The sequence below is a fragment of the Phodopus roborovskii genome, unplaced genomic scaffold (assembly GCF_943737965.1).
Source record: "Phodopus roborovskii unplaced genomic scaffold, PHOROB, whole genome shotgun sequence".
Classification (NCBI taxonomy): Eukaryota; Metazoa; Chordata; class Mammalia; order Rodentia; family Cricetidae; genus Phodopus; species Phodopus roborovskii.
In genome coordinates, this window is record NW_026125648.1 from 1,550,642 (window position 1) to 1,576,203 (window position 25,562).

At 38.6% G+C, this 25,562-nt stretch overlaps 1 protein-coding gene across 1 annotated transcript; it reads right to left on the reverse strand.

Annotated features, from left to right (window-relative positions):
- Positions 1-16,756: 16,756 nt before the first annotated feature.
- On the reverse strand, positions 16,757-24,921 carry Nxt2 (nuclear transport factor 2 like export factor 2). Its single transcript, XM_051178027.1, has 5 exons — positions 24,830-24,921; positions 23,789-23,873; positions 22,781-22,867; positions 17,811-17,955; positions 16,757-17,028 (listed from the first exon to the last, which is right to left on the reverse strand). Exons 1-5 carry the CDS (start codon positions 24,919-24,921, stop codon positions 16,847-16,849), a joined length of 591 nt encoding a protein of 196 aa, XP_051033984.1. The 3' UTR covers positions 16,757-16,846.
- Between the last annotated feature and the right edge of the window lie 641 nt (positions 24,922-25,562).

Below are 25,562 nucleotides of genomic sequence, written 5' to 3' on the forward strand. Positions count from 1 at the left end.
CTGGCAGGAAGGACAGCCCATAGCCAGCTGGTGGAAAAATGAGCAAACAGCTGGAATCACTCCAGGGCAAGATAGAATTTTATATCCGGAGCTGGAGGGGGCAGGAAGATGAGATGGGGAGGGCCAGAGATGGTGGAAAGTGAAGGAATCCAGGAGCCTCTGGGGATATTAAAGAGACGCACCTGCTCTGCACAAAAAAAAATGACACATTAATTAATGCCCTAATAACAAATAGGATCTGTTGGGCACATCAAGTTTTCCCAAGAACTACTCTTTCATATTATTGTCTTTAACTGTTCAATGCTCTGTGGTAGGAATCATCTTTATCATTATTGTCTCCGTTTTGCAAATTCGATGTTGAGTCTTAGTCAAGGTCTTTGTCCGGGGTCTCAATTAACACATGGTAAACACCGAGTTGAACCCATAGCTTGTGCAGTCATCTTCTTCCTGCAACATAGTAAGTCTGTCATGTAAGACAGAGTAAAGGGCCCAGTTTCCCAGCTCAAGTTTCAAGCTCCACCATAAACTGTTTTCTCAGCGTAAAGCCTGGGGCTTTTATTATTATTAATATCTCACCCGCAACTCCAAAATGTGAGGAGTAGGATGTGGACAAGAGATACTTTCCACCACTGGACTTTAAAGGCAGGGTACAAATGGACAGTATCTGCCTTGTTCCCTACTCCCTTCCCGAGTGTTTGTACTGCTTTATCCACTGCCCCGGATTCTCACGCTCTTGGAACAGGAGGTCCTTGCTATGTCTGACCTTAATGATTCAAGCAATGGGTATTGCATCCAACGGGTAATGCATCCAACACTTTCACAGGGTCCTTTACTGGCAGGTGGACCTCCTCACCCACTCCAGTCCAGCTGGTGGGGTCTGCATGCCTTTTCTTCCTCTTCCGATAATGCCTCGGCTGCTGTCATTGATATAGTATACATTTAGAAGCGTGAATATAGAGATTTTGCTTAGGTATGCGTTCAGAAAATTGCTCCGTGAGGCCCTGCTTTTTTCCCACATTACTGGAGCAGCCACGGGGCCGTGCTGCTGCTGACAACTGGCTACAGCCACTCGGGGATTAGCAGCTGCCATTCTGCAAGGCTGCAGCTGAACTCCAGCACTAGGTTCCTGGAGCTGCTCGCACCTCTCCTTTGCCTACTGCTGTTTCTCCTGTGTCCTCTTCCCTCTCTCATTTGCCTGCCTGTCTATTTGGAATCCTTCAGGCTTGCTCTCTTGTTTCTAAAACTGTTCTGCTAAGGTTATCTTAAAACTGCTTCTTTTCAATCAATACAACAATATCTCCTGGGGCAGGGGGGGGGGGGGAAGTTCCCTTCCTACATGAACTCTCAAGTGCAGCCAGTGTTTCACAGTTTGGTGTTAGTCTACTGTTCTCACGGCTAGTGTTAAATGAAATTCACAGAAATATGAATTGCATTGAGCACTTGAACCACACTGAAGAACACAAAGCAAGATTAAATCCCTTTTGTTGAAGTTGGCTATCTGGTGTTCTAAGAAATCAGAAGTAGGGGTGGGGGGAGGTAGGGGGAAAGGAGATGACAGAGAGAAGAGGAAGGAATCTTCAATACTATGTATCCATGACAACCTGTACCTAAACACCTCAAGTACTTAAAGGAATTTTATTAGTGTTCTGTGTGTGGGCACACTTTGTATGTATGGTTTCTGAGGAAGTCAGAAGAGGGTGTCAGGTACTCAGGGATCAGAGTTAGAGATGGTTTGGTGCCACCATGTGGGTCGTAGAAATCAAATCATCTGCAAGGGCCTGATACTTTATAAGCAGTGAATCATTTCTCCATCCCCCCCCCCGGTGTATTTATTGGTATCTGTATTTCCCCATCTGTTATTAGACTAGTTACAACCTTTACCATATCAGTAGATTGTTGGTTCTTTTCACAGAAATAAATTAAAAAATCTGGCAGTGGAACCAGGATGTATCCCTGGTGCAGGAAAGGACTTTGGGAGCACATTCCCCATGGAGGGACACTCCCTTAGCCTAGAGGCAGGAGGGAGGGCCTAGACCCTACTCCAATTGACTTGACAGATTTAGATGATCCCTCCTGGAAGGCATCACCCTCCCTGTGGAGTGTGTGTGTGTGTGGGGGGGGAAGGATGGAAGGGTAGTGGGAGGGTTATGGGAGGGAGGGAGAGGGAACTGGGATTGATATGTAATAAGAAAAAAATAAGAAAAAACAAAAAACAAGAAGTAGCACCTGTGAAATATGCATAGATAGGAAATAAAGGATTAGAAATGAAAAAAATAAAATTTAAATTAAAAAGTTAAAAATAATTGAGATAGGGCTATTCTGTTTCTTTTATTTGAAATGTTGAAATTTTCTCTCATGATGTTTCTGGTGTGTGTGTGTGTGTGTGTGTGTGTGTGATGTTCAGGTGTGCATGAGCATGTGCGCATTCGAGTGTTCTTGTTCATGTATGTGTATGTGGAAGGCATAAGGTTTCTGTCTCAGTCACACTCCAACTTTTCCTTTAAATATGGCACTTGCCTTTTTGGCTAGACTGGCTGACCAGTGATGCCACCAACCCTGGATCTGTGAGATCAGCCTGTCTCTGTCCCCTCCCAGATGCAGGACTTGAGACCAGGTTCTTATATAGGTGTTGACAATCTAGAGTCAGGGCCTTATGCTTGAGCTGAGAGCGCTTTTCCCCACTGAACTATCCTTCAAGCCTCCCAATGAGACTTTTATAGCAAATTTTGTTCCACAGAAAGTTTTAAAACTTTGATGTCAAATTGACTTACCTTTTTGTGGTCTTTAAGTTCTCTATTTTGCTAAAGCAAGCTTCATGAATTCTAAGGTTACAAAAATAACCTTCTTTATGCTTGCCTTGGATTTTCATGTGAAGTTTTAATTTCTAAAGCATCTGGACTTTATTTTATGTGTGATACAAGGTTTATAATTTTCTTTCAATTATATTGTCAAAGTACATTTCTTCCTAATGAAGACAATTGTGTGGATTGCTTGATCGTAGTACAAAAGTTGAAATCTAGACTGTTATACATGTTAGGAAGCACTGAGTTGTCTGTCTAGCCCTTTTTCTCCTTTTTTGTTGGAGATTGGGGTCTTTCTCTGTTGCCCAGGCTGGACTCAGACTCACTCTGTAACCCAGAAAAACCTCTATGTTGGGATCCTCCTGCCTCAACTTCCTGAGTACCTGGGATTACCATGAGGGCAGTCCTACGTCTTTGACGGTTTATGAATTCCAGCCATGCAAGTGGAAGGTCTGCAAGAAAGTTATAGAGAGCCCAGTCTTGAGACCGTTTTATTTAATCACCAAGATGGACTCAGTATTCTCCATTTGTCTTTTGAAAAGGTATATATTTAAAAATTCATTAACAAATTCTAGTTAAGACAGGCGTGGTGGCACACACCTTCAATCCCAGCACTTGGGAGGCAGAGACAGGTGTATCTGTGCCAGTTTGAGGCCAGTCTCGTCTACAGAGCAAATTCCAGGATAGTCAGGTGCATTATACAGAGGAACAAAAAAAGCAGACAAATGATAATTGTATACATATACAGTGTGTAATTTGACATGTTGACATATGTATATACTGCATAAAAATCAAATCAAGCTAATTAATGTACCCATCACCTCACCAAATTATCACTTTCTTTGTGGTGAGAGCATTTCAAATCTACTCTTCTAGCTGTGTTGAAATATACCATGTATTTACATTGACTGCACCTGCCACATTTTGCAATAGAAACTTATCCCATCTATCCAGGTAAAACGTTCATCCACAGTCCACTCCCACCATCTTTCTACTCGCTGCTTCTCTGAGTTCAACATGTTGAGATTCCTTCTGCCCAGCACTACTACCTGGTGCTCTGTGCATCTCTGTGCCTGCCTCATTCCACAAAGCAGAATATCCTTTGGGTTCACTTACCTTAACTTTCCTCTTTCAGTACTCTGATAGGCTAAGGTCATTTCTCAGATAGGCCTGTAGTAGGTTGTCAGGCTTGGCAGCAAGTTTCCGTAGACCATAGAGTCATCAGAGTGGCCCCATGATAGATTTTTAAAATTGAGTTATATATATATATATATATATATATATATATATATATATATGTATATATTCCTTAAGACTTTTGATGTGGTTTATTTTTGTCATTCTTACCCCTTCCCTCAACTCCTCCCAAATCCACCCCCTTCCTTATACACCCACTTTTGTGTCTTTTTAAAAAATGCATCAAGTCTGATTTACACTGCTCAAATCTTGTTGGATATATGCCCTTCCAGTGTAACATGGTAGAGTTTCCAAACTCTGAAAGAAAATTGACTCTCCCTCCCCAAACATCTACCATTGCCAATAGCTCCTCTGCTAGGGGTAGGATTTCATGCCTAACTCCCTTCTCCATGCTAAGATGTGGTCAAGCTTGAACTTGAACAGGTTTGTCCATACTGTCAAGTTGGAAGGACAGAGTTTTCTGATTACTATAAGCCTTTATTTTTTTTTTTAAATAAACTCACAGTGATAAATGCAGAGAGTCCTGGCTGCCCAAGACACGGAAAGGAAGGAATTGGCTCAGCTCTACACCAAAACAACTCACTTACACTATACCAAGGCTCGGGAAACATTGCAGGAGAGAGAGAGAGAGAGAGAGAGAGAGAGAGGAAGTATGTATGAACCCGAATATATAGAGAGAAGGACTAAGAAATTCCATTCCCTAGGCGCAGTACAGCTACTGTAATCACTAACTCACATTAACTGTAGTTAACTGCATTGAATCCATACAAGACAGCCACACCAACAATCAGTCAAGGGAAGAAGAGGGGTTCACAGGGCTCTATCCTTTGCCTTTGAAATAGTGGGTATTGATAGATTTCGGGAGAGGGGCAATCACTGTGGTTAAGTGTGCACTTTCTGATCACACCATTCTACAATGGATAGCTCCAAACAGAGCCCTGCTTAAACTTGGTAGGTCATGGAACAAAAGGAATACATAAGAAGAAGCCACAGAAAATTGTAGGGAGGGAAGAGGATGGCCACTGTGGTATAGAGGTAGGAGGTGAGTATACAAAGAATACATATGTGAAATTGTAAATAATAATAATAATAATAATAATAATAAAAGAAAATAATGCAAATAAATAAATACTCTAAGGATATACAATGAGGAATAAATTGAGTGCACTATTAAGATTCTTCATATCCTGTTATCTTCTTTTTTGGTTAGCATTTCACTAAGTATGTGGTTTTTCTTGATGTATCTATGGCTAGTGTTTTCTTAAAAAAAAAAAAAAAACAACTACATCTAACCAGGAAATGGAACCAATGCATCTGTTCCTTTAGAAACAATACTGGCCAGAGAATGAAGTCCTGTGTGATGAGCAACTGAACACTCCAAGACCTTCCGTTACCAACAGAGACACTAGGACAAGGAACATCACACTCTGCATGTCACAATGAGCAAAGACTTTCACGCTGGATGCATTTCTAGTGTTTTCTTATGTATTAATTCCTACACTGTTCAAGGTTTTTTAGGTTTTTTAAAAATGTTCTTTTTTTTTTTTTTTTTTTTTTTTTTTTTTTTATGTACATGCATGTTTTGTCTGCATGTATATCTTTGCACCAGAAGAGGGCATCAGATCTCACTACTGATGGTTGTGAGCCACCATGTGGTTGCTGGGAATTGAACTATGGACCTCTGGAAGAGCATCCAGTGCTCTTAACCTCTGAGCCATCTCTCCATCCCGCTGTTTATAGTTTAAGACAAACTGCATGTAGAATGTGCCCTTTATCATAATGAGAACATTTTTTTGTTCCGTTTCATTCCTTTAGTCTTATATTTAATTTACTTTGTTCTGTAATAGTTTCTCTCTTATTTTATCTTTGTTTGCAATAGTCTGACACAGTCTTTATGTAGTTGTATTTTCTGATATTCGTTGCTTTATTTCCCCAGAAAATTCATTATAAGTACTATATAGTGGGACTTCTAAAAAAAAAGCACCTTTTTATTGACTTCTATTTTTTGATAATATAATCCACTCCTTTAATTATTATTATAACAAATGTATTTGGTTTTGTACTTTCCATTGTATTTTGTTACATTTGTTGCTTTAGGTTTTTGTTTGTTGTTGGTTTTGTTGTTGTGGTTGTTTTCATTTTCTCTATAATAGTTTGGTGTGCTGACCTACCAAAGAGGGTGGTCATTTTAAGCCTTTGATTTGGCCAGAGGGTTTGACTTTTCAACATGAGCCTACACATCAGAACCCTCCCAAGGGTTTGTTAAAACCAATTTCTGGGTTGTACCATCAGAGTTTCAGATTCAGTAAAATGTGAGCTGGGACCTCATGATTTTATCTCTATCAGGTTCCCAGATGGCATTTAAGCTGCTGGTCCAGGGACCACCCTTTAAGAAGGACTGAAATAGAAGAAATACTTTTCCTGTCCTCATTGTTGGTGATCTTTATGCCAACATGTGTGAGTTCTGTGACATATTTCCACTCACAGCAATTGTTGCCAAGGCAGACAGACATTCTTACCTGGGACTGAGGACAAGTGCATTTGGTTTTTGAAAAGCACTTTTTTTCACATTCAGATGACTCAGACTACCTTTCACTTAGGAAGAATTACTGAGCTGATACATAACCTCAGACTTTGATAAAGTAAATTCAACAAAATAATAGAACCATAGCAAAAGAGCTCATTCTTTTTCTGATGACAGAAGGCCCCTGGAGATTGGGTTTGCTTTATTATTCAGATCCCTGTAGATATGATCCCTTCTATTTTGACTCACATGAATCTACAGCTACAGCAGTGGGGGAGGGGGAAGAAGAAAGAACCTTACTGTCTTTCCAGTTGCATCGACATCCACAAGTAGAAAATCCTTGTAACCTTGTCACTCATAGTTGTTTGCAGGTGGACACTCCTTGATGCCTCATAGTCCAAGCGCCATGCTGGGTGGTGTCCTGGGAGCAGAAAGACAGCTAATTCCCCTTTGTCATCCTGTGTTGCTGGTACAGGTCCCACTATAAGTATACCATAAATATTCAACCACGGAGAGGCTTAAGCAATTCTCAGAGATGAGCTAAACCTACACCAAGTTGAGAGTGAGGATAGTCATTATTATGTTAGCTTAGCTACCCTATTACCTCTCAGAGACACACTGCTTTACTACATTGGTCACTGGGGACATGACTGACCTGGAGAAGTTGTCTATCCTTTGATAGGCCTCTTTCTTTATCCCTTCCTTAAGCCCGCCCCCTTTCACTATTTCATTTCCCTATGTTCCTGTTTCCTCTTTCTTAGGAATATGCCCCACCCTTCCCAACAGGGCAGTCTTTTGAAATCTGCTCATCAACAGAAAAAAAAAAAAAGTTATCATGCCCCATGTCTCTGCTGTCTCCGGTGTCTACTGAATGTCAAGGACTTCTCTCTGCCCAATTAATGCTGAATCTGCAGAGAGGAGGGGTGAGCTCCAGTCATTCTATCACATTTAATTTTTGGATCTCTATCATGTGTTAGATAATTAAGATAAGTGATCCAGAGGCTATAAAATTATAGATCTGCTTCACTCCTATAAGCAGTTCTAGCTCAGGAGTGACCACTGTTAACAGTTCTATCCTCATCCTTTTCTACCTTTATCTGAACTCTTATAGATATGTGTATGTGCTTTGTTTTTCTTTTTTTTTATTTTTCCACTGTGGTAAACAAACAATTCAAACTGAGCTGGATGTTATTCATTAGTCAGCAATTTCCTATGCAAACAATATTTAATTTAATTATCTTGAACTAGGGAGGTTAAGTAATTGATGGGTATGAGAGACTTCTGCACAAACATGGCATGCTGGACCTCTCTCCTCTAATCTGGTTTTGAAGAGATATTCATGCTTCTTCTTCTTCTTTTTCTTTTTTTTAACACAACTGATCATTTATTTCACATTCGAAGAGGGTTTCACCTAACCTCTCCCTTCTAATGGGAAGATGATTATTACAGTATATCACCTTGATAGTTGCTTCTCTCTATTCCTGGCTGGCCTAAGGGTGGGCTTTCTGTGTGTGCAGTGATCCTTGTTGCTCTCTGCCACATGCAGTGTGACCTTCCAAACACTCGGCTATCTTAGACGCAGGATGCCCAGTTTCCGAAACTGGACCCAATCTCCGGTCCTTGACTCCTGGCACCACACCTGGGTATCAAGTGGTTTTCTGGTCTTGCTAGATTATTCCGAGCTACCTTATCCTTCAGCTCAATTGCATATCTGTTAAGCCTGTTTCCTTCTTCACTCTGCACCCCCCCTCCACCCAACCCCAAGGCTGAGGTCAGTGGACAGCTGGGGCTCCTCTGCAAATATCAATAAAAGGAAAAGATGACTGGTGGAATCTTCCTGGTGACATTTTGAGGACACTGCCAGAAAAAGCATGTGCTTGATCTGTTGCCTGTTTTGCCCAGGGTTCAACATTTCCACAGGTTCAATAAAGCTGCACAATTATGAAGTCCGTTTTATTACTGACCTACATTACAACACTCTTTGGTTTGGGTTCAGTTCCTCGCCATTGCAAGCACAAGTGGGGATCATTCTCTTCCATTCAAGTGCCTCAAGGTTTCCTTGAAGTTTTAGTGGTCCTGGTAAATGCACGCTTGGAGGGGAAGTTGCACAGTGTTAAAATGAAAACTCACAGAAGACACTGTCCTTGAGTGCATTTCCTACTTTGAGGACTGCCTAGCAGTCATGTTATCTTCCTTGTCTCTCTCTACCTTCTCCTGCCTCTTACCCTGTTCACTTTATCTTTCCGAACTAATGTCAAACACACACACACACACACACACACACACACACACACACACATACACACACACCTCCCTCTTTAGTTCCCATCATTTTTTTGTGACTTGTTCAAGTTTATTTAGCCAGTTACTGGCAAAGTCAGAATCAGAACTCTCACTCACCCCAGAGCTTATTCCATGATTATATAGGCAGTGAAATTTTGACGCCAGTTACTAAGGACTTTTTAAAAGTAAAAAATTGGCTAACATGACAAAAATTAAAAATTGAGTTTAATTTTTAACATCTGAAAATATATTTCAGTAGATTTTTGTCTCTATTCACCCCCAATGTCTTCTCCCACTCCCTCCCTTCCCTTATGGCCCCTTTTCTTCCATTCTGCTTTTATGCACTTACACTCTGTTATCTTACACCAATTCTTTTTCGTTGTTGGTTTGTTGTTGTTGTTTTTTGAGATAGGACTTTTCTGTGTAGCCCTGGCTATCCTGGAACTCACTCTGGAGACCAGGCTGGTCTCAAACTCACTGAGATTCACCTGACTCTCCCTCCTGAGTGCTGGGATTCTAGTGTGCGCCACCACACCTGATGTCACACCAATTCTTGATGGTCATATCTGAAAGGTTTTCTGATGAGTTCCTTGGTTTATTTAAATAAGAAACAAAAATATAGAAAAGTTACTGAGTTCTTTCCTCTAGGGCAGTGAATCTGAGGGTACTCTGTTTTGTGACATACTTTTTTTCTAGGGAAATACAACAGAACACAACACAAAGACACACACACACACACACACACACACACACACACACACACACACACACACACACACCAGAGAATTCATGGATAATCAAAGTAACAATTACACTAAAGTTCAACATGGTGACCAAATGAGTTTTTCTAAGGATGACTAAACAAGAGTATGGGTAATAGGTTCCATATAGGAACAAGGAAGACTAGAAAACAGCTGCATCACTGAAAAGCCCAACCTAATACCCGGGATGACTCACAAAATCTGAACCCTAGAGTTCTCTACACAGCTTGCAGGCAGTTCCATATATCTAAGAAATCTCTTCTTGGCAGTTTAGCAGCCTGGCAGGCCAGTCTCCTCCTACAGCAGTTTTTTTTTTTTTAATGCTTGGAAAAGCTGAGGAGGGGCCATTTAGAATATTACAAGTTTCAGTATCCTCAGACATGTTCAGATGATCTTTTGAGTCTAGCTAGCTTGCTTCCTTCCTCCTCAAGGCAATGTTTCAATTTGGAGTAAACGGCTAAACAACCTTCATTCTTCATTCTAAGAGAAAGCTAAGCAACCTGTAGAGACATTTTTTGTTTGTCACAGTGATTCAGGGATGGTGTTAATCATAAATGGATAAGGACTGAGAATACTCAACTAATATTTTGAACACCCTTGCATAATAAATGATTCTCCCATGAAGCTTCAAAAGACCTGAATGGCTGTTCAAGTGGGTGAAAAACCTAATTAAATTTACCTAAATCCAGAGTATAATTCTATGTTTACATACAACTAAAGCACCTTTATAATTTCCAAGAATAGAGCTATTGTGTAAAAGGAGAGAAAATTGTGCCTTTGGGGGATTGAAACTACCATGGATTAGTTAATACTTTGGGAAATAACATGGGTCAATATCATGGACCTTTAACAATATACATTGTGGCTCCACACTCATATTTTCTTTGCCATAAGGGCAAACGACTGGCTTTTTCAATATTTCTTTTGTGCAATCATGACCAAGTACGCACACATTGAAATGTGAATTACTGCATTATCTATATGATTTTTTTTCATTCTTTAGACATTTTATTTTATATATAAAGCATATGTAACATTAAACTAGATTAAAATACAAAACAGCACAACAATTACAAAAAGACAGAATACAAGAAATAAAACACTATACATCCCATATTACTCTCCCTAAAATCTCAATACCTTATCCTAACCCTGCGGGTTTTTTTCTAAAGATTTTTTTTTTAGGTGCATGTGTGTTTTGCCTACATGTATGTCTGTGAACCATGTGTCTGCCTGGTGCATATAGAGGTCAGATCAGGATGTCAGATCCCTAAAACTGGCATCACAGAAGGTGATAAACCACCATGTGGTGTTAGGAATCAAACTCAGATCCTTTGAAAGAGCAGCCATGCTGAACCATCTCTCCCGCTTCCCAAAAGTTGTTTTAATTTTACATTAACTTTATGGAAATTTTTATTTATGCAATTCCATAACTGGATCTGTTTCTCTGTGTTAATTTTAAAAAGAATAGGGATGGGTGGTGGTAGTGCGTGTCTTTGATCCCAGCACAAAAGAGGCAGAGGCAGGCAGATCTCTGTGAGTTCAAGGCCAGCTTAGTGTATTTTTTTTTCTGCCAAATGAATGTTCATAACCTTTGCCTGTTTTTACCTAGCTTCCCTTTGCAGCAGATGGAGAAAGCCACACTAGTCAAAATGCAGAGAACAACTGATCATGGAGTGCCCAGCTCCGGTTGATAAATCTACAACACAATCCTCACATTGACAGCCCAGGAAGCACCATGGAAGGGGGTGGGAAGAAATATTGTAAGAACCAAAGGACTGGAAAGTCTGTTGTGAGGTCGTGTCTCCTAGAAATGAAAGGAAGCTATGCAAGATAAAATCCTGACAAAATGACTACTTGAATAGAACCTGAACAATGACAATACTAACAGACATGCTAATAAGAAGGGGAGAAATCTTATAGGACTCTCTCTACTCACAAAGAGTCAGCTAACAATTGCAGAGAGATGAAGAAATAGTCTTTCCTAGGAATAACCTTCCTGATTGCTTATCTAATACCAAGTAGTCAGCTTGTATGTATATACAAGCAACCCTAAACAGACTCAAGCGATTACATTTATACTTTTAAGTGTGTGCGCACATGTGTGTGTGCGAACACGTGTGTGTGTGTGTGTGTGTGTGGTTAGTAATAGTAATTAAAAAAGATGCCATAAATTTGAGAGTGATTGGAGGGGGGATATGGAGCAAGGTGGACAAAGGAGAAAGAGGGAGGAATAATATGATTATATTTTAATTGAATATTAATAAAATTAAATAAAATATCAGGGGTTTGAAGGAGGTATTATTTTTAAAGTAGTATTGGATCATGGATCATCAGTTGGACTTGGTGGCTCACACCCTTCTTTTGATAAAGCGTGGGAGACCTTGGCAGATTCCATGGCAGCTGTGGGTGACCAAGGCGGAGGGACAAACATGCCAGGCAGACAGAGCTTAAGTGAGAAGTTTTATTAGAATGGGAAGTGGCCAGGAAAAAGAAAAGAGGAAAAGAGAGACAGAGACAGAGATAGGACAGAGGAGAAGAGGGATACAGGAAAAGTCCTGTCTGCCCCAGGGGTCAACAGGAAAGAACAGGAAAGAGAGAGTGGAAGAAGAGAGGCAAAAGGTGGAAAGAGAGAGGGAAAGAGATTATTAGTGGGCAGGGGTCTGACTTTTAAAGGGGTCCTTTACACCTGCTTGCAGACTAGTACTCATGGAACCCTGGGCTGACCAGAGTACTGCCTGAGTGCATTCTGCCAGGTGACAGGGGCAGGCCAGCGTAATGCCTGAATCCTTACAGCCCTTAATCCCAGCACTCGGAAGCCAGAGGGAGGTGGATCTCTGAGTAAGAGGCCAGCCTGGACTACAGAATGAGTTCCAAGACACCAGAGAGAACTTCTTGTTTGGTTGGATGATAAGCACGTGTCCATAATGCCAGTGCACCAATTATTAAATACACATTTTTACATTGTTGAGTACTTCTACTATGGCAGTTATTTATTTGATTTGTTTTGAGACATGGTATGTCTATGTAGGCTTGGCTGTCCTGGAACTAGCTTTGTAGATCAAGCTGGCCTTGAACTCACAGAGATCTGCTTGCCTCTGCCTCTGGAGTGCTGGGACTGTATTCTGACATCTTCCCTTTTTTATTTTTTTAAATGCTTTATGTCCACAGTGGTTTTGATTCCAGATGTTGATAAATGTAATTGTCATTTAATGCATGAGTTAAGTCTCAAACCCTGGCACTAATGGCTGAGGTGCCTATTTAACATATCAAAAACCTCCAGGTTATATGGCAGCATCCCTCAGTCCCTACCTATTACAGGGTATGGTTGGCATACCTTAATTTCTACCCTGAACTCTCTAGCCCAGGGAATGAGCTGCCCTTCCCTATATAATCTAGCCATTTTGCTTACCTATCCCTTTTTAAAACTTTTTTCTCTTGGTTGCTGCACCTGGTTCCCCCTATTCCTCCCATGGCCACCCCTGCTCACATAGCTCAGTGTCTTATCCACTCTGGACTCTCCCAGATATCTCGGTCAAGTGTTATGTCAGGATGAATTCCAGGCCTGTGTGGCAGCAGAAAGATCCAGCCTTTAATGGACTAGTGAACTGAACCTTGAAGAACCATTCAAAGGAATATTTATTATTACACAAAGTTTATTTGTTTGTTTTGGTAAATAATTCCTCATTCCAAAGTCCCCGACCCTCTCTGTATGTTTCTCTGAAGGAAAACATTACACCTACTCACTTTCTTCTTTATTGTATACCCAGGAATTCAAGAGCTCCAGGTGTGCCCAGAGTGTCTTGTGACTGATGTCATGCAAAGGCTGTAAAGCTGCTTCAGAAAAACAACTCTGTAAGTCACAGAAAACAGTCACTGATTTCCACCAAAATTTCTTCAAGGTCAAAGTACTTCTAGCAAACAACTATTCTGTAACTATTCTGTTGTAATGCTTACCCCTGATACAGTGACTCTGCTAGAGTCCTACAACATCTTTGCCTCTGCTATGCTCTCCCTTTTATCTACAAACTTTCTCTTCTTCTACTACTCCTACATACCCAGGAGTAGTAATGTCCTTTCTTCTTCCTTCCTTCCTTTCTTTTTTTCGTTCATCTGGTGCAAAAACCAAGCTGCTAGCAATAGACTCTGGGAGACTCTGAGAATGGCGCTGGTTCTTTGAAACATCAAATCAAAGCCAGTCTCCAGTGACACACCTCCTCCAACAAGGCCATGCCTCCTAATCCTTCCCAAACAGTTCCAATTGGGGGACCAAGTACTTAAACATATGAGCCTGAGGGGCATTCTCACTCAAATTGCCACACTCTTGTGCAGATCAACAATGAAAAAAGAGCAGGCAAAGCAAAATTAAATTGAAAAAAAAAATGTATAGTTCAAAAAAAATGTATAGTTCAAGAGAAAAACAACATGGAGTATATTGGCTTAAATGAGAATGGCTCCTATTGGGATTTGAATATTCAGTCCCCAGTAACAGGTGCTCTTTAGGAAGGTTTGGTTTTTCCTTATTGGAGAAAGTATGTCACTGGAGTTCATGTCTCCTAATCCTTCCCCTCTGTCACCATGGATACTCTCTGTCAATAATACCAAATAATCTTTCTCTTCTCTATGTTGCCTTGTTCATGGCGTTTTATCATGGCAACAGAAAGTAACCAATACAACTGGCATCACTAAAGAAGACAAGCATGAGAGGAGAAATTTTTTTGATAATTTGTGTATTAGGGTGACATCACTAACACATAGACCCGTATTTTTGGAAGCTGACACTGTATTCCCCATGAGAAAGGGATAGTGACAACAGTATGTGTGGTTCAACTTTTGTCTTCTTCAAACTATTGACTCGATCCTTTAAGATGCTGTAAACATCAGCTATGCAGGTTGTAACTGGAATTAACAAAAATAATTCATGAAACTAAAATATAATTCCATGCAGGGCACATGTATTTAGTCCCAGCACTTGGGAGGCAGAGGCAGGTACATTTCTGAGTTTGAGTCCAGCCTGGTCTACACAGTGAGTTCCAGGACAGCCAGGGCTACATAGAGAAATCCTGTCTTGAAAAAAAAATAAAAATAGGTAAATAATAAGTAAGTAAGTAAATCAACAGAATTCTATCATGTAGATGCTTGGAGTTGAACACAGGTTTTCTGAACAACTAGTACTTTTACCAGCTAAATAGTCCCACCAGACCTCACTGTCTGGAAGTTTACTGCACATTTAATCACAGATATACATTGTATTCTAAAAGCCTTCATCTGACAAATTATTACAACAACAATTTGTATACTTCTCTACCTTTTATTATTCTCTACCTTTTCTAGAAAGCTATATTTAACTATGTAGCCCAATTAGAAATCTTTTGTGTGGAAGGACTTGGCAAAGGAAATATATTAACTAGAACAGTTTGGTAATGTTTTGAGAAAATACTCTGATATACCATCATTTCCAACATGTTAACTTTTTTTTTTAACTTTAAGAAGGCTTAAAAAGAACAGGTTCCCATTCTGAGGCCTTAAATACAAAAAGACCTTAAGAAAGACTTGAGAAAACATGTCAAAAGGGAGATTTTATTGTAATTTTCAAGTCTGAAAAATATGAGTACATAAAAAACTCACTTTAGTCCATATATGAGAAGTTCCAGCCATTTAAACATTATAGGGCTGGAGTTATACAGTATTGATAAAGTGTCAAAATGGTTCAATTTTGTTATTTCTAGTTGTACATAGCTCTTAAGATTGTTTTCCAACAGAAAGGGTAGTACTTGAGCATTTTAGTTGTTTTTGCTGAAGACATAGTTTAGGAAAAAACAAAACAAGAGTAATCATACTCTAAATAGAATTGTAAATTTTGATAAGTACTGACATAAGCCAGGGGTATAAGAGCAATTTCACCGCCTCCTATTTAATTCCATTTTAATAATACATTAATTAGAAATATAATGTATATTTCTGAGCCAAAGTAAATTACTAGATTTAAAATTGAGTGATAAAAATGTAATTTTCGTTGTACTGGATGTCAAAACTATAATATTTAGCTTAAAATAGTTAAAAGTTGCAAAGAATTTTAAAGTTTAACTAAAAATTAAAAGTACATTTGTCTTCAGAAGCTAAGGCATAAAATTAGTGAATTTGCTCCTTTGAAGTTAATCATGAAGGTCTTTCCTCCTTTTTTTTCTGTTTATTTAACCACAGGCAGAAATGTTTTAATATTGATTTTTTTTATCCAGTGCCATACAAAAGCAAATTATAAAATTAAAGACAAGTTTAAATAGTAGGTAATACAGTTGACAGTACAAAAATCAGATGGGAAAACTATTCACATCGGTGGTAGGTAGTATACAGAAGTCTTTGGGCCTGCTGTGGAATGGAAGACTGAATTTAGGGTGCACAGAGACAGCAGTCTTTCTAACTTTCAGATTCTGTCACAAAGTTAAGTTTACTGCTGATGACTGACTCGCAGAAGTTCCTGAATAAACTGGGGTGGTGGGTACTGGAGACAAATGTGAAGGGAAGTAAGATCTAAATTCAGTTCTTTGAATTATGGTCATTTGGCAAGATTACTTTGATACTCTGGGATTCAAATCCCCAAACTAGGTTATATTGCCAGGAGGAAACAAGAACTGATTTTATCCCTCAGTCATCTCTCTCATTTTTGCCTTCAGTTTTGGATTTCTACATTTCTTATTTCCTGTTCTCCCATTAAAGCTTTTAGTTTTACTACCACTTATCACATAAATATATTGACCAGAAATCACCAAGAAAATGTTTGAAAGGTGTTGCTGTCACTAAATGCACCCAATATGCAAGTATCAGCTGAGAACATTTTTTTTTACTTATCTAGATGATTACCTCATTTTAAAAACAAATGTGTCACTGTAAAACACATAATTCAAATATGTTAGAATACTGACTGGTGTAAATCTCCTACAGAGCTATGTTGGGCTACTCCATAGACAGTATTACAAAAGGACTCCATTATTGCAATAAATTGAGTTCACAGTGAATATCTTAGCACTTAATATTACCCTGAGACTATTAGTAGTAGAACGTATGCATAAGGTATGTCAACAACTAGTTTTAAGCTCTTAGGGACAATAATTCAAACTGGCAACTGCTCTAGCAAAAGTGCTGCTAGGAATAAAAAAATATTATGTACATTTTGTTTTGACACATTATGGTTTATAGTACTTTTACAATGAACTAAATTAAATTCACACTAAACTTCTCTTGCTGGAACTAATGGACCTATTGAATGGGCTTTTGCTCCTTTAAATATTAGCCCAATCTTGAAAGCGGAAGCAATCACTTGCAATCTTCCACACAGTGCTGGTAGGAGTGCTATGGGCAGTCAGCAGGAAGTTCTGGTTGAAGAAGTGTTGTTTATTTCCATCAAACTTCACAGCTCCACTGGTCACAACAAGAACTGTAGTCTGGGACTGGGTAGCTTGCTCTTTAGCAACACAAACAAGAGAAAGATGTCAATTTACATGTCTAAATAAGCTTATAATGTAATGCTTAAGTTTTTTCATAAATGCTCTGCATTTTGAGCATGTATCCCAAAGTCAAAAGTTGAATATTTAAAAAAAAATATTAAGATGATTTCTATCCAGAAAGATTTATAGCATACTTTCAAGTTCTACAATAAGTATTATAAGTCTAACATGACCATTTGTTTCCTGTATGTATTAATATTTATTAGATATCTAACATCATTCATAGTTTGCGTCTTAGGCCATTCTTCAGGAGCTATAAGGGGAAAATACCATTATAAATAAGTATATAATATAGTAAGTACCCCATCTAGAGGTAAATATTGCACATTACATCAATCCATTCTGAATCAAATTCTGTCATATCCCAAGTCATTCTTTCACAGAATACAGTTGTCTGAAAAGTTAACAGGCCCTCAAACACATTAATCTATGATACAGCATAGATGGTTTTTTTTCTGTAGGCATTCTCCTTTTCAACAAAAATCACATTTAACTGCAATTTCTCATATACATTCTAATAACCAATAATCATAAACTGTCCCAAACTTATTGATAGTTCTTCAGAATGAAAAGCATCTAAAAGTCCAAAAGCCTGGCTGTCCCAAATATTTTTCGTGATACTTCATTTGCTCAAATATGCAAATCTATCTACGATTAAAGGTTACTGCTGCTTTGGGTATAAATCTCAGTATTTACTAGCAGCAAATAAAAGAGATACTTTGAAATATCATGATCTTACCATGAACTGGTTGGCAGTCCAACATGTTGATCTGGAACTCACTGGAAGGCAACATCTCAAAAAATTTAGTAAGGGCTTCCAGCCCTGTAACAACATTTCCATTCCAGATGAGAGTGGCCTTGTCCAAGTACAGCCTGGTAATTGCCTAAAAATAAAAGAAAATGTATAAAAAATGGACTTCTCTGCAATATTTTCTAGAAATGCATTAAAAGATTATACATGGAATGCGAGTATTTTCATGACTGCCTCCATTTCCACTTCCTTTGCCCCTTGCTACTAGAAAAACAATGTGACAGTGATATCTATCTTGACTTACATAGGTATTATATGACTATAAACCTGGCAATTCATACATTTTTAGTATTTGCACTGTAGCTTCAATGAGAAAAACTTGCATCCCTCAAATAGTAAGAGTTGTAAAGTTTTGCTATTTTAAAATCAATTAAGTGATCACAATTGCCAAGCACATCCAGTCTCAAACTCATTTTTAATTTCTCATTTCCAATTCAGAGAATTAAGCCCTAATCTCTTTAATTCTAGAGACTAAATACACATGAATCAGTTGATACTTTTATGCTAGCAAGAACTCATTATTTTTTTTAAGTATTGGCATAGTGAGTGCAAAAGACTTACAGAAGTACTTACAGCAGAGTGATGACAAGTGTGACAAGGTCCAAATGAGACAAAATCTAACCGGTTTAACTCTTGTAGGTCAAGTGACACATTACTTGTTTTATTCTCAAAAATTAAGTTGAATTAAAAGGATTGCACATGCCCTTGCACTGATAATAAACTATATTACCTCACTTTACTTTTGCCCTGCCTCCCAGGCTGGCCTCAAACTCAGGATCTTGTCTCAGCCTCCTGAATGCTAGAATTACATATATACCAATGAAGCTTGGCTCTCTTGCATTCACAGGGTTTTACTGTGTTGCTCTGGGTGTCCAGGAATTCACTGTGTAGATCAGGATGGCCTTGACTTTTAGAGTTCTGCCTGCTTCTGCCTCCCAGGTGCTGGGATTTTTTTAAAAAAAAAAACAAAAAAAACAAAACCCTGTGCTACTAAATCTGAAGGCTACTTTAGTTTTGAAAGCACCAATACAGGACAAATGACAAATATTCATGACAAGGGACAGTAAGCACCCATTGTCACAGTCTTTTCCACCCCCAGGTCCATGAGAGCAATAGTAACATATTTTATCTTCTTTCTTAAAGAAAGGTTTTTTTGTTTGTTTGTTTAATAATGAAGGTGTCCTGTACTGGTGGAAGACCAAGGCAAGGCTATTTATTTGTTCACATACTGAAGTAATTCCTTAAAAATAGTAAATTACAATGAAAAAAATTGATGTGAGACCTTGATCTGGTAAAAACTAGAAGCATCTAGATCACATGGATCCTTATTGTGAATATCAGCTGTAACTATGAACCTTAATTGGAAACTTTCTATTAGAAGAGAAAATAAAAGAGGAAACCCTTGAAATTCCACACCAGCAATATTTAAATATGTTAATTCAAGGGAAAAAAAATCAACTATTTAAGTACAGGTATGCTGAGACCCAATGTTATATGAAGTATTTAAATTAATTCCTGAGCTGGAGATATAGCGCAGTGAGTGGCAGAGTACTTGCTAAGGCCCTGAGTTTTAATTTCCAGCATTGCAAAAAAATTTTCCTACTTAAAGTTAAATGAGAACTGGGCAGCAGTGTCGTATGTTTTTAATCTCAGCACTTGGGAGGCAGAGGCCAACCTGGTCTACAGACTGAGTTCCAGGACAGGTTCCAAAGCTACACAATAAAAACCCCATATCAAAAAACAAAAACGCCGGGCGTGGCACACGCCTGTAGTTCCCGCTACTCTGGAGGCTGAGACAGGGGGATCGCTTGAGTCCAGGAGTTTTGGGCTGTAGTGCGCTAAGTGGATAGGGTATCTGCACTAAGTTGGGAATCAATATAGTGATCTCCCGGGAGCGGGGGAACCACCAGGTTGCCTAAGGAGGGGTGAACCGGCCCAGGTCGGAACGGAGCAGGTTAAAACTCCTGTGCTGATCAAAAAACCAAACCAAAAAAAAAAAAAAAAAAAAACCCAAAAAAAGAAAAAGTAAAATGAAGTTAAGAAAAGTTGGGACTCAGCCTTAGAGCACAGTACTAGGTAAAAACAAACTTATGATATGATTCTAGAGCTGACATCTCTACTATAGGCTTATACAGCCTATAAGCAACTTACTTTGTTTTCTTATTATGGTTTTTAACCACAATATAATAAAAGGGGGTTCCTTTTTTGGCAGGTTATGTATTCCCTAGGGCAAAATATTTTTTTTTAGCAACAGAAAAAGTATTATCTTTTAATTAAAAAATTATTTCGAAATTCTGAAACTAATTATGTCATAGTACGTGTGGATAAATACACCAATTTCCCCGTACTCTTCATATATAAATTCAAAGTTTACATGTATTTATTTTTTGATCACAAAGGATATTCCCTTTGCATTTCAGCCTGCCTTTTGCAAGTAGCTTTTAAATTTAAACTAGTGTAACTCTTATGCACCTGCCTCTGATGCAGCCCACAGCGGGGGGGGGGGCAATTCTCCCACTCTCAGGACCTCAGATCCTGGTCCCCCACACTTACATTGTCAGGGTTACCTCAATTGTTTTGTCTAGGCAAGGTATGGGAGAGGGGGGACACCCTCTCCCCTGATTGCTTTATGGGGTATATAGAGGACAGGGTCAGTTCTCCTGCTCTCCTGCCCTCAGGGCTGGCTAACCTGTGTCTCCAACAACAGAGTCAGCTCTACTGCACTTCCCAGGCAGGGTCCTACTCAATTATTTTATCTGAGGTCCAAATAACTCCCAACTCTTAGAGATTTAGAAAACAAGTCTGAACTGTTGTAATTCTTTGACTTTTTCAAAATATTTTAATCATAGCTGGGTGTTGGTGTATGCCCTTAATCCCAGCACTAGGGAGGCAGAGGCAGGTGAGTTTGAGGCCAACCTGGTTTACAGAGCGAGTTCCAGGGCAGTCTCCAAAGCAATAGAGAGAAACCCTGTCTCGAAAAACAAAAACAAACAAAAAACAAAAATTAATCACTTAACTGTATTTTTAATACCAAAACAAAAAAGTATCTGTTTCATTTAAGAACACTCAAAAGTTGATGTCCAAGTTGGCATGGACTATGTGGCAATCTACACTCTAATGTTCTAACATGGAATAAAGACACATGGTTCAAGAAAACCCATTTTGTATTTCATTCCAGTAAGGCGAGTGCGCCTTTGGTAAATTACCATTTTAAAAATATTATTATTTATAATTTAATTTTTCATGCCCAATCAAATGAAAGGCATTTCTTAGTCTTTAGAAGTTAGTTTGGACTGAATGACCAAGCTGTGTGATGAACTATCACTCCCCTTATTCAGGAGGGCTCTCCTGTTTGAATCTAATCTTTATCAATCTTAATTGTATTCACAGCTTTTCTGCTCCTGAGGAAACAGAGGCAAAACCTCTTCCCTAGTAACACATATCCTGGCTTCCATTCTAAGGTCAATGTATCTTTAAAATATATATATGCATACCATCTGAAAAGACCACTTCCTTAAATCTCATCAAATCCAACATTTCTATCGAATTCCATTTAACTTCTTCATAACCTTAGGAATGCCTATTGTCTGCTGCTAGCTCTTGAATAATAACTGGATAAGCTAAGGTTGGCTTTCTAACAACTTTATCCACCCCTCTTCAGTTTCAATATGGAATAGTGTGGTAGGTTCTTGTCTAAATTTCTCTGTGTCTGAGTATTTTTTTTATTTTCATTTATGTCTTTCTAAGGCTTGTATCTTATCAATCCACTTTTCATACTTGGCACAAAAAAACACTGTGGCTCTAAAGGATAAAATATCAATTTCCAGACTGATAGTAACTAAAATCAATTATAATGACAATCTCAGTTAAGTCATTTATCTTTTCATTTTCTGCTTCTATTTTGAAGCTATTTAAAGTAGCAATATTCAGGGTTCTAAGACACTGTATTACAATATTTCCCATCCTTAACATGGGGAAGAATTTTCCTTTTAATATTATGTTTCTCTCCTTGAGGACTCCCTAGGTATATTACCAAATTTGATGGCTTCTTGGTTTGTCCTCAGCAGGCATGACTGCTCTGGTCATGTGGCTGTGCCCCACATTGGATGAAAAATGTTGCTAACAAAATCTTAATCATTTGATATTTATCAATAAAGACTCAGGAGCCAGATGCTGGGGTGAAAGCCTGATAGCTCAGAGAGGCAGAGAAAGCACTCAGCTGACTTTCCTCCTCAGCCAACAGCCCAGAAGTCTCCCTCAACTCCTATGCCTTCTCAAACAACATGCCTCAAACTGAATGTCCCTCTCTTCTGTTTCCTGTATGTCTCTCTATCCATCTTCCTGACTCCCTCTTACTCTACATGGTTTTATCTTGATAATTCTATGTTTACTTCCTGCCAACTTGTTGATTACTCTGCCTCTTGACCTATGGTTAACTTTATTTAATCCTATTTACAATATTCAAGCAGAAAACACTTGGGTTAAGGTGTATGCTAAGATTGAGCCACACCACAACTAGAAACAGTTTTTTTCCAATAAATAATGCAATTTTGGGGTTCACAGTGTGATCAAATATCCTATATTATACTTTATTATATAAAATAATTTTTAAATTTAAATATATTTTTGATCATATTCTTCCTCTCCCCCAAGTCCTTCCAGATCCTATCCATAGTCAAGTAGCAGTTTCTCAAAAAACCAACCAAACAAAAACCCAACACAACAAAACCCTCAAAACCAAGAAATCAAAATAAAGCACCCAAATAAGAAAAAAAAAAAAAAACCATCAAACTGTAAACAAGTGAAAACAGCTCTTAAAGAATGTGTGCACAGTAATTACATATGTAGGTCAGGTAAATGATATTTAAACAAAGAGCAAGAGAGACTATAAAACTTACATGTCTTCTTTTGTCCATTGTCTCATAGTAAATACTGGCAAATTCCTCAGCAGCTCTACACGCCTGATCCACATAAGTTTTAAAATCCTATGAGAACATTTTCACAAAGGTAAATCATAATCCCACCAATCTTCCACAAGTACAAAATAGGTAACAAATATTGTCAATTTATATTCATTACTATAAAGCCATATGCAAAATCCGGTATCACATAAATTTGAGTAATTTTAAAGGTCAAGGCACAAATGTTTTCAGCTTTAAAAACAAACTGTAGCTAGTTTTTTAGATCTATGTCTTTAGAACATATTGATCTCCTCTGTTTTTACTATTCACATATAACTCTGGAATCTTTGCTTGGCAACTAAGTAAAGAAAAATTTAGTATTTTACAAAGCACTCACCTACAAAAGGATACCATAGGAATAGTAACTTGGAAGCAATTGATGGGTGTGGGTGGAGACCAGGTATTGAGGGGTGGGCAGTCACTGAGTAAGAGCTAATTTTCAACTTATGACCAAGTTTGAAAGTTCTTTCCTTCTTTTTAAAAGTATGACTTGAAAGTCTAAGCAGTCTCACTTAGAAATTTTTCTTACATTATATAAACATTCACTGGTGTTTGTATATGAATTGTAAAAACTAAGAAATGAAACTACTCAGAGCATTCTCACATGATTCCTGATTAAATAACTTTGCCCCAACCCTTTTACTGAGAAAATCCTATTCCTTAAAATAAAAATAATTGCCATTTGTGGGTGATCAGAAGGTTCAGATTTTTAAAGCGTCTGACACTATAAGCCATGGATACCTTTGCCCCCATCCTCCTCTCTGCGATCTTTTCTAGGAAGTGGGGGAGCAAGCCCCGCTGCACCAGGGGCTGGTGGGCCAGAAGAGGATTCGCTGGCTGCTCACGTGTCCAAGCTCCTTGCTTTTGTGTTTAAGTTCTTGCCTTCCCCTCCCTTCTGCTGCTCATGCCCTAGCTCCTCAACATTCCATGGTATAACACACTCACCATAGCCATGGCCATTGGGGAGCTTGAAATGGTTTGCTCCGTCAGGGGAGGGGTCACTACCTCCTCACGTGTCCCGTTCTTTTGGCTGCAAAAGGATGAAATGTTTAGTCAGAAAATAAACCCGACAAAGGCAGATTTTTTTCAACCTGCCCATTGTATCCTAGTGTTAAAATCCCCTCAATGTTCCAACTTTAAGCAGCTGTTGCCTTCAGTTCCAACTGATCCCAGCCATCTGTTTTAATTACTTGCAAACTGTTTATTTAGCATAAGAGAAACAAACAAAAACAAAAACCAACCAACCAAAACAAAACAAAACCACACAACACAAACAAAACAACCCTTGCCCAGTGACCTGACCTGGCACAAGTTAAAAATCAAAGGATATAATTATAGGGTGGCATTATCCCATGAGGCGGGACCAAAACTTGAGAACCAATGAGAAATGGAAAAACCTAGGTTAGTAGCCAATAGGAAAAAGGGGCAGAACTCAAAGGACCCGCTCAGAAAAACCGCCTACTGCACGAGGGCCGTTTAAAATGTAAAGTTCTAGAACATTCTCCATTCTGAGCCTCTGCTACTAACGCCGTAGCTGGGTAACCAAAATTTTCCCAATGTTTAAAACACAAATATTTTTACTAATTTCCTTCACACTGAGGGGATTAAATGTCAAGCACCGCCCCTTCCCACCAAAGAAATCCCACCCCAAACCAAAACCTAACACCTATGGTATATCGTGTATGATTTTTACAGCTTACTCAGAACAGCCTGACCAGAACAGTTTAGTAGTGACTACAAGCACTTTTCTAAGTATTTTTATCCATATTCAATTATTTATGGCAACTATGAGTTAAATGCTATTTTATCATCACATTATTAAAACAAACTGTGATTAAACAGTGTTTAGCTAAGATTTAAGCTCAAGTAATGATAATGTCATGGCAAACTGTTTCAGTACCCTGGCGCCATTTCTTTAAACGGTTAAATCACAAAGTGGTCACGACAGACTTTCAAACTTTGAATCAAATATTTCTGTAAACTTACGATCTGTAGCTTGTTTGTGACTCCCGAGAAGAATAGCCAGATCTTCCATAGTGTTTGTCACCATGGGACCAGTCATTACTATATTTTTTCATAGTTTGATTCTCTGTTGAGCGCTCAGGAATGTACGCACAACAACCGCTTTCTTCTCCGGCTGAGACTCAGCTTCAGTTACTTCCGGTTTGGCTGCTATGATGCTTACTGCCTTTACTCGTATTACTTCCGGGGCACTATTCCCATGTGACGTTCCACTGCTCTTTATATGGTAATGAACTACACTTTCTTAACTTTGGTTCTACTTATATGGAGCTCAAATTATACATATGGAATCTTGCTAAGAGTGATAATGATAATGTTCTGCATGTTTCTCATATTTCTCAGACTCTCAAATCCATAATTTAAATTGTTTTTTTTCAGTTTATTTCTAATCTATATTTTCTCAGTTAACTATGCATGAATCTGCATTATTTATTGATTGAGGTTTGGTTCTCTTTTTATTGTTCATTCGTTCAACAATTGGCTCTCCTTTTATTGTTCATTCCTTCAAAAATTTTTATAATCATTTACTGTGCTCCCAGCATTATGTAAAGTTCTCGCTACCGAACAGTGAATGTAGTGGACATAATACCCTTACAAAGCTTACAGACTAACAAGAGTGACAAACAAGTAAGTATTAATATATTTTAAAGGAATTCCAAATAATGAATTCAGAGTAGCTAGTTTTGGCCCTTCTGTA

Excerpts from the sequence above, each read along its gene's own strand:
- Nxt2 (XM_051178027.1), bottom strand. The coding sequence starts at position 24,921 with ATGAAAAAATATAGTAATGACTGGTCCCATGGTGACAAACACTATGGA. Across the intron at positions 23,874-24,829 it reads TCACAAACAAGCTACAGATC|CCAAAAGAACGGGACACGTG; the intron begins GTAAGTTTACAG and ends ATCCTTTTGCAG. Across the intron at positions 17,029-17,810 it reads GGACTGCCAACCAGTTCATG|AGCAAGCTACCCAGTCCCAG; the intron begins GTAAGATCATGA and ends GTGTTGCTAAAG.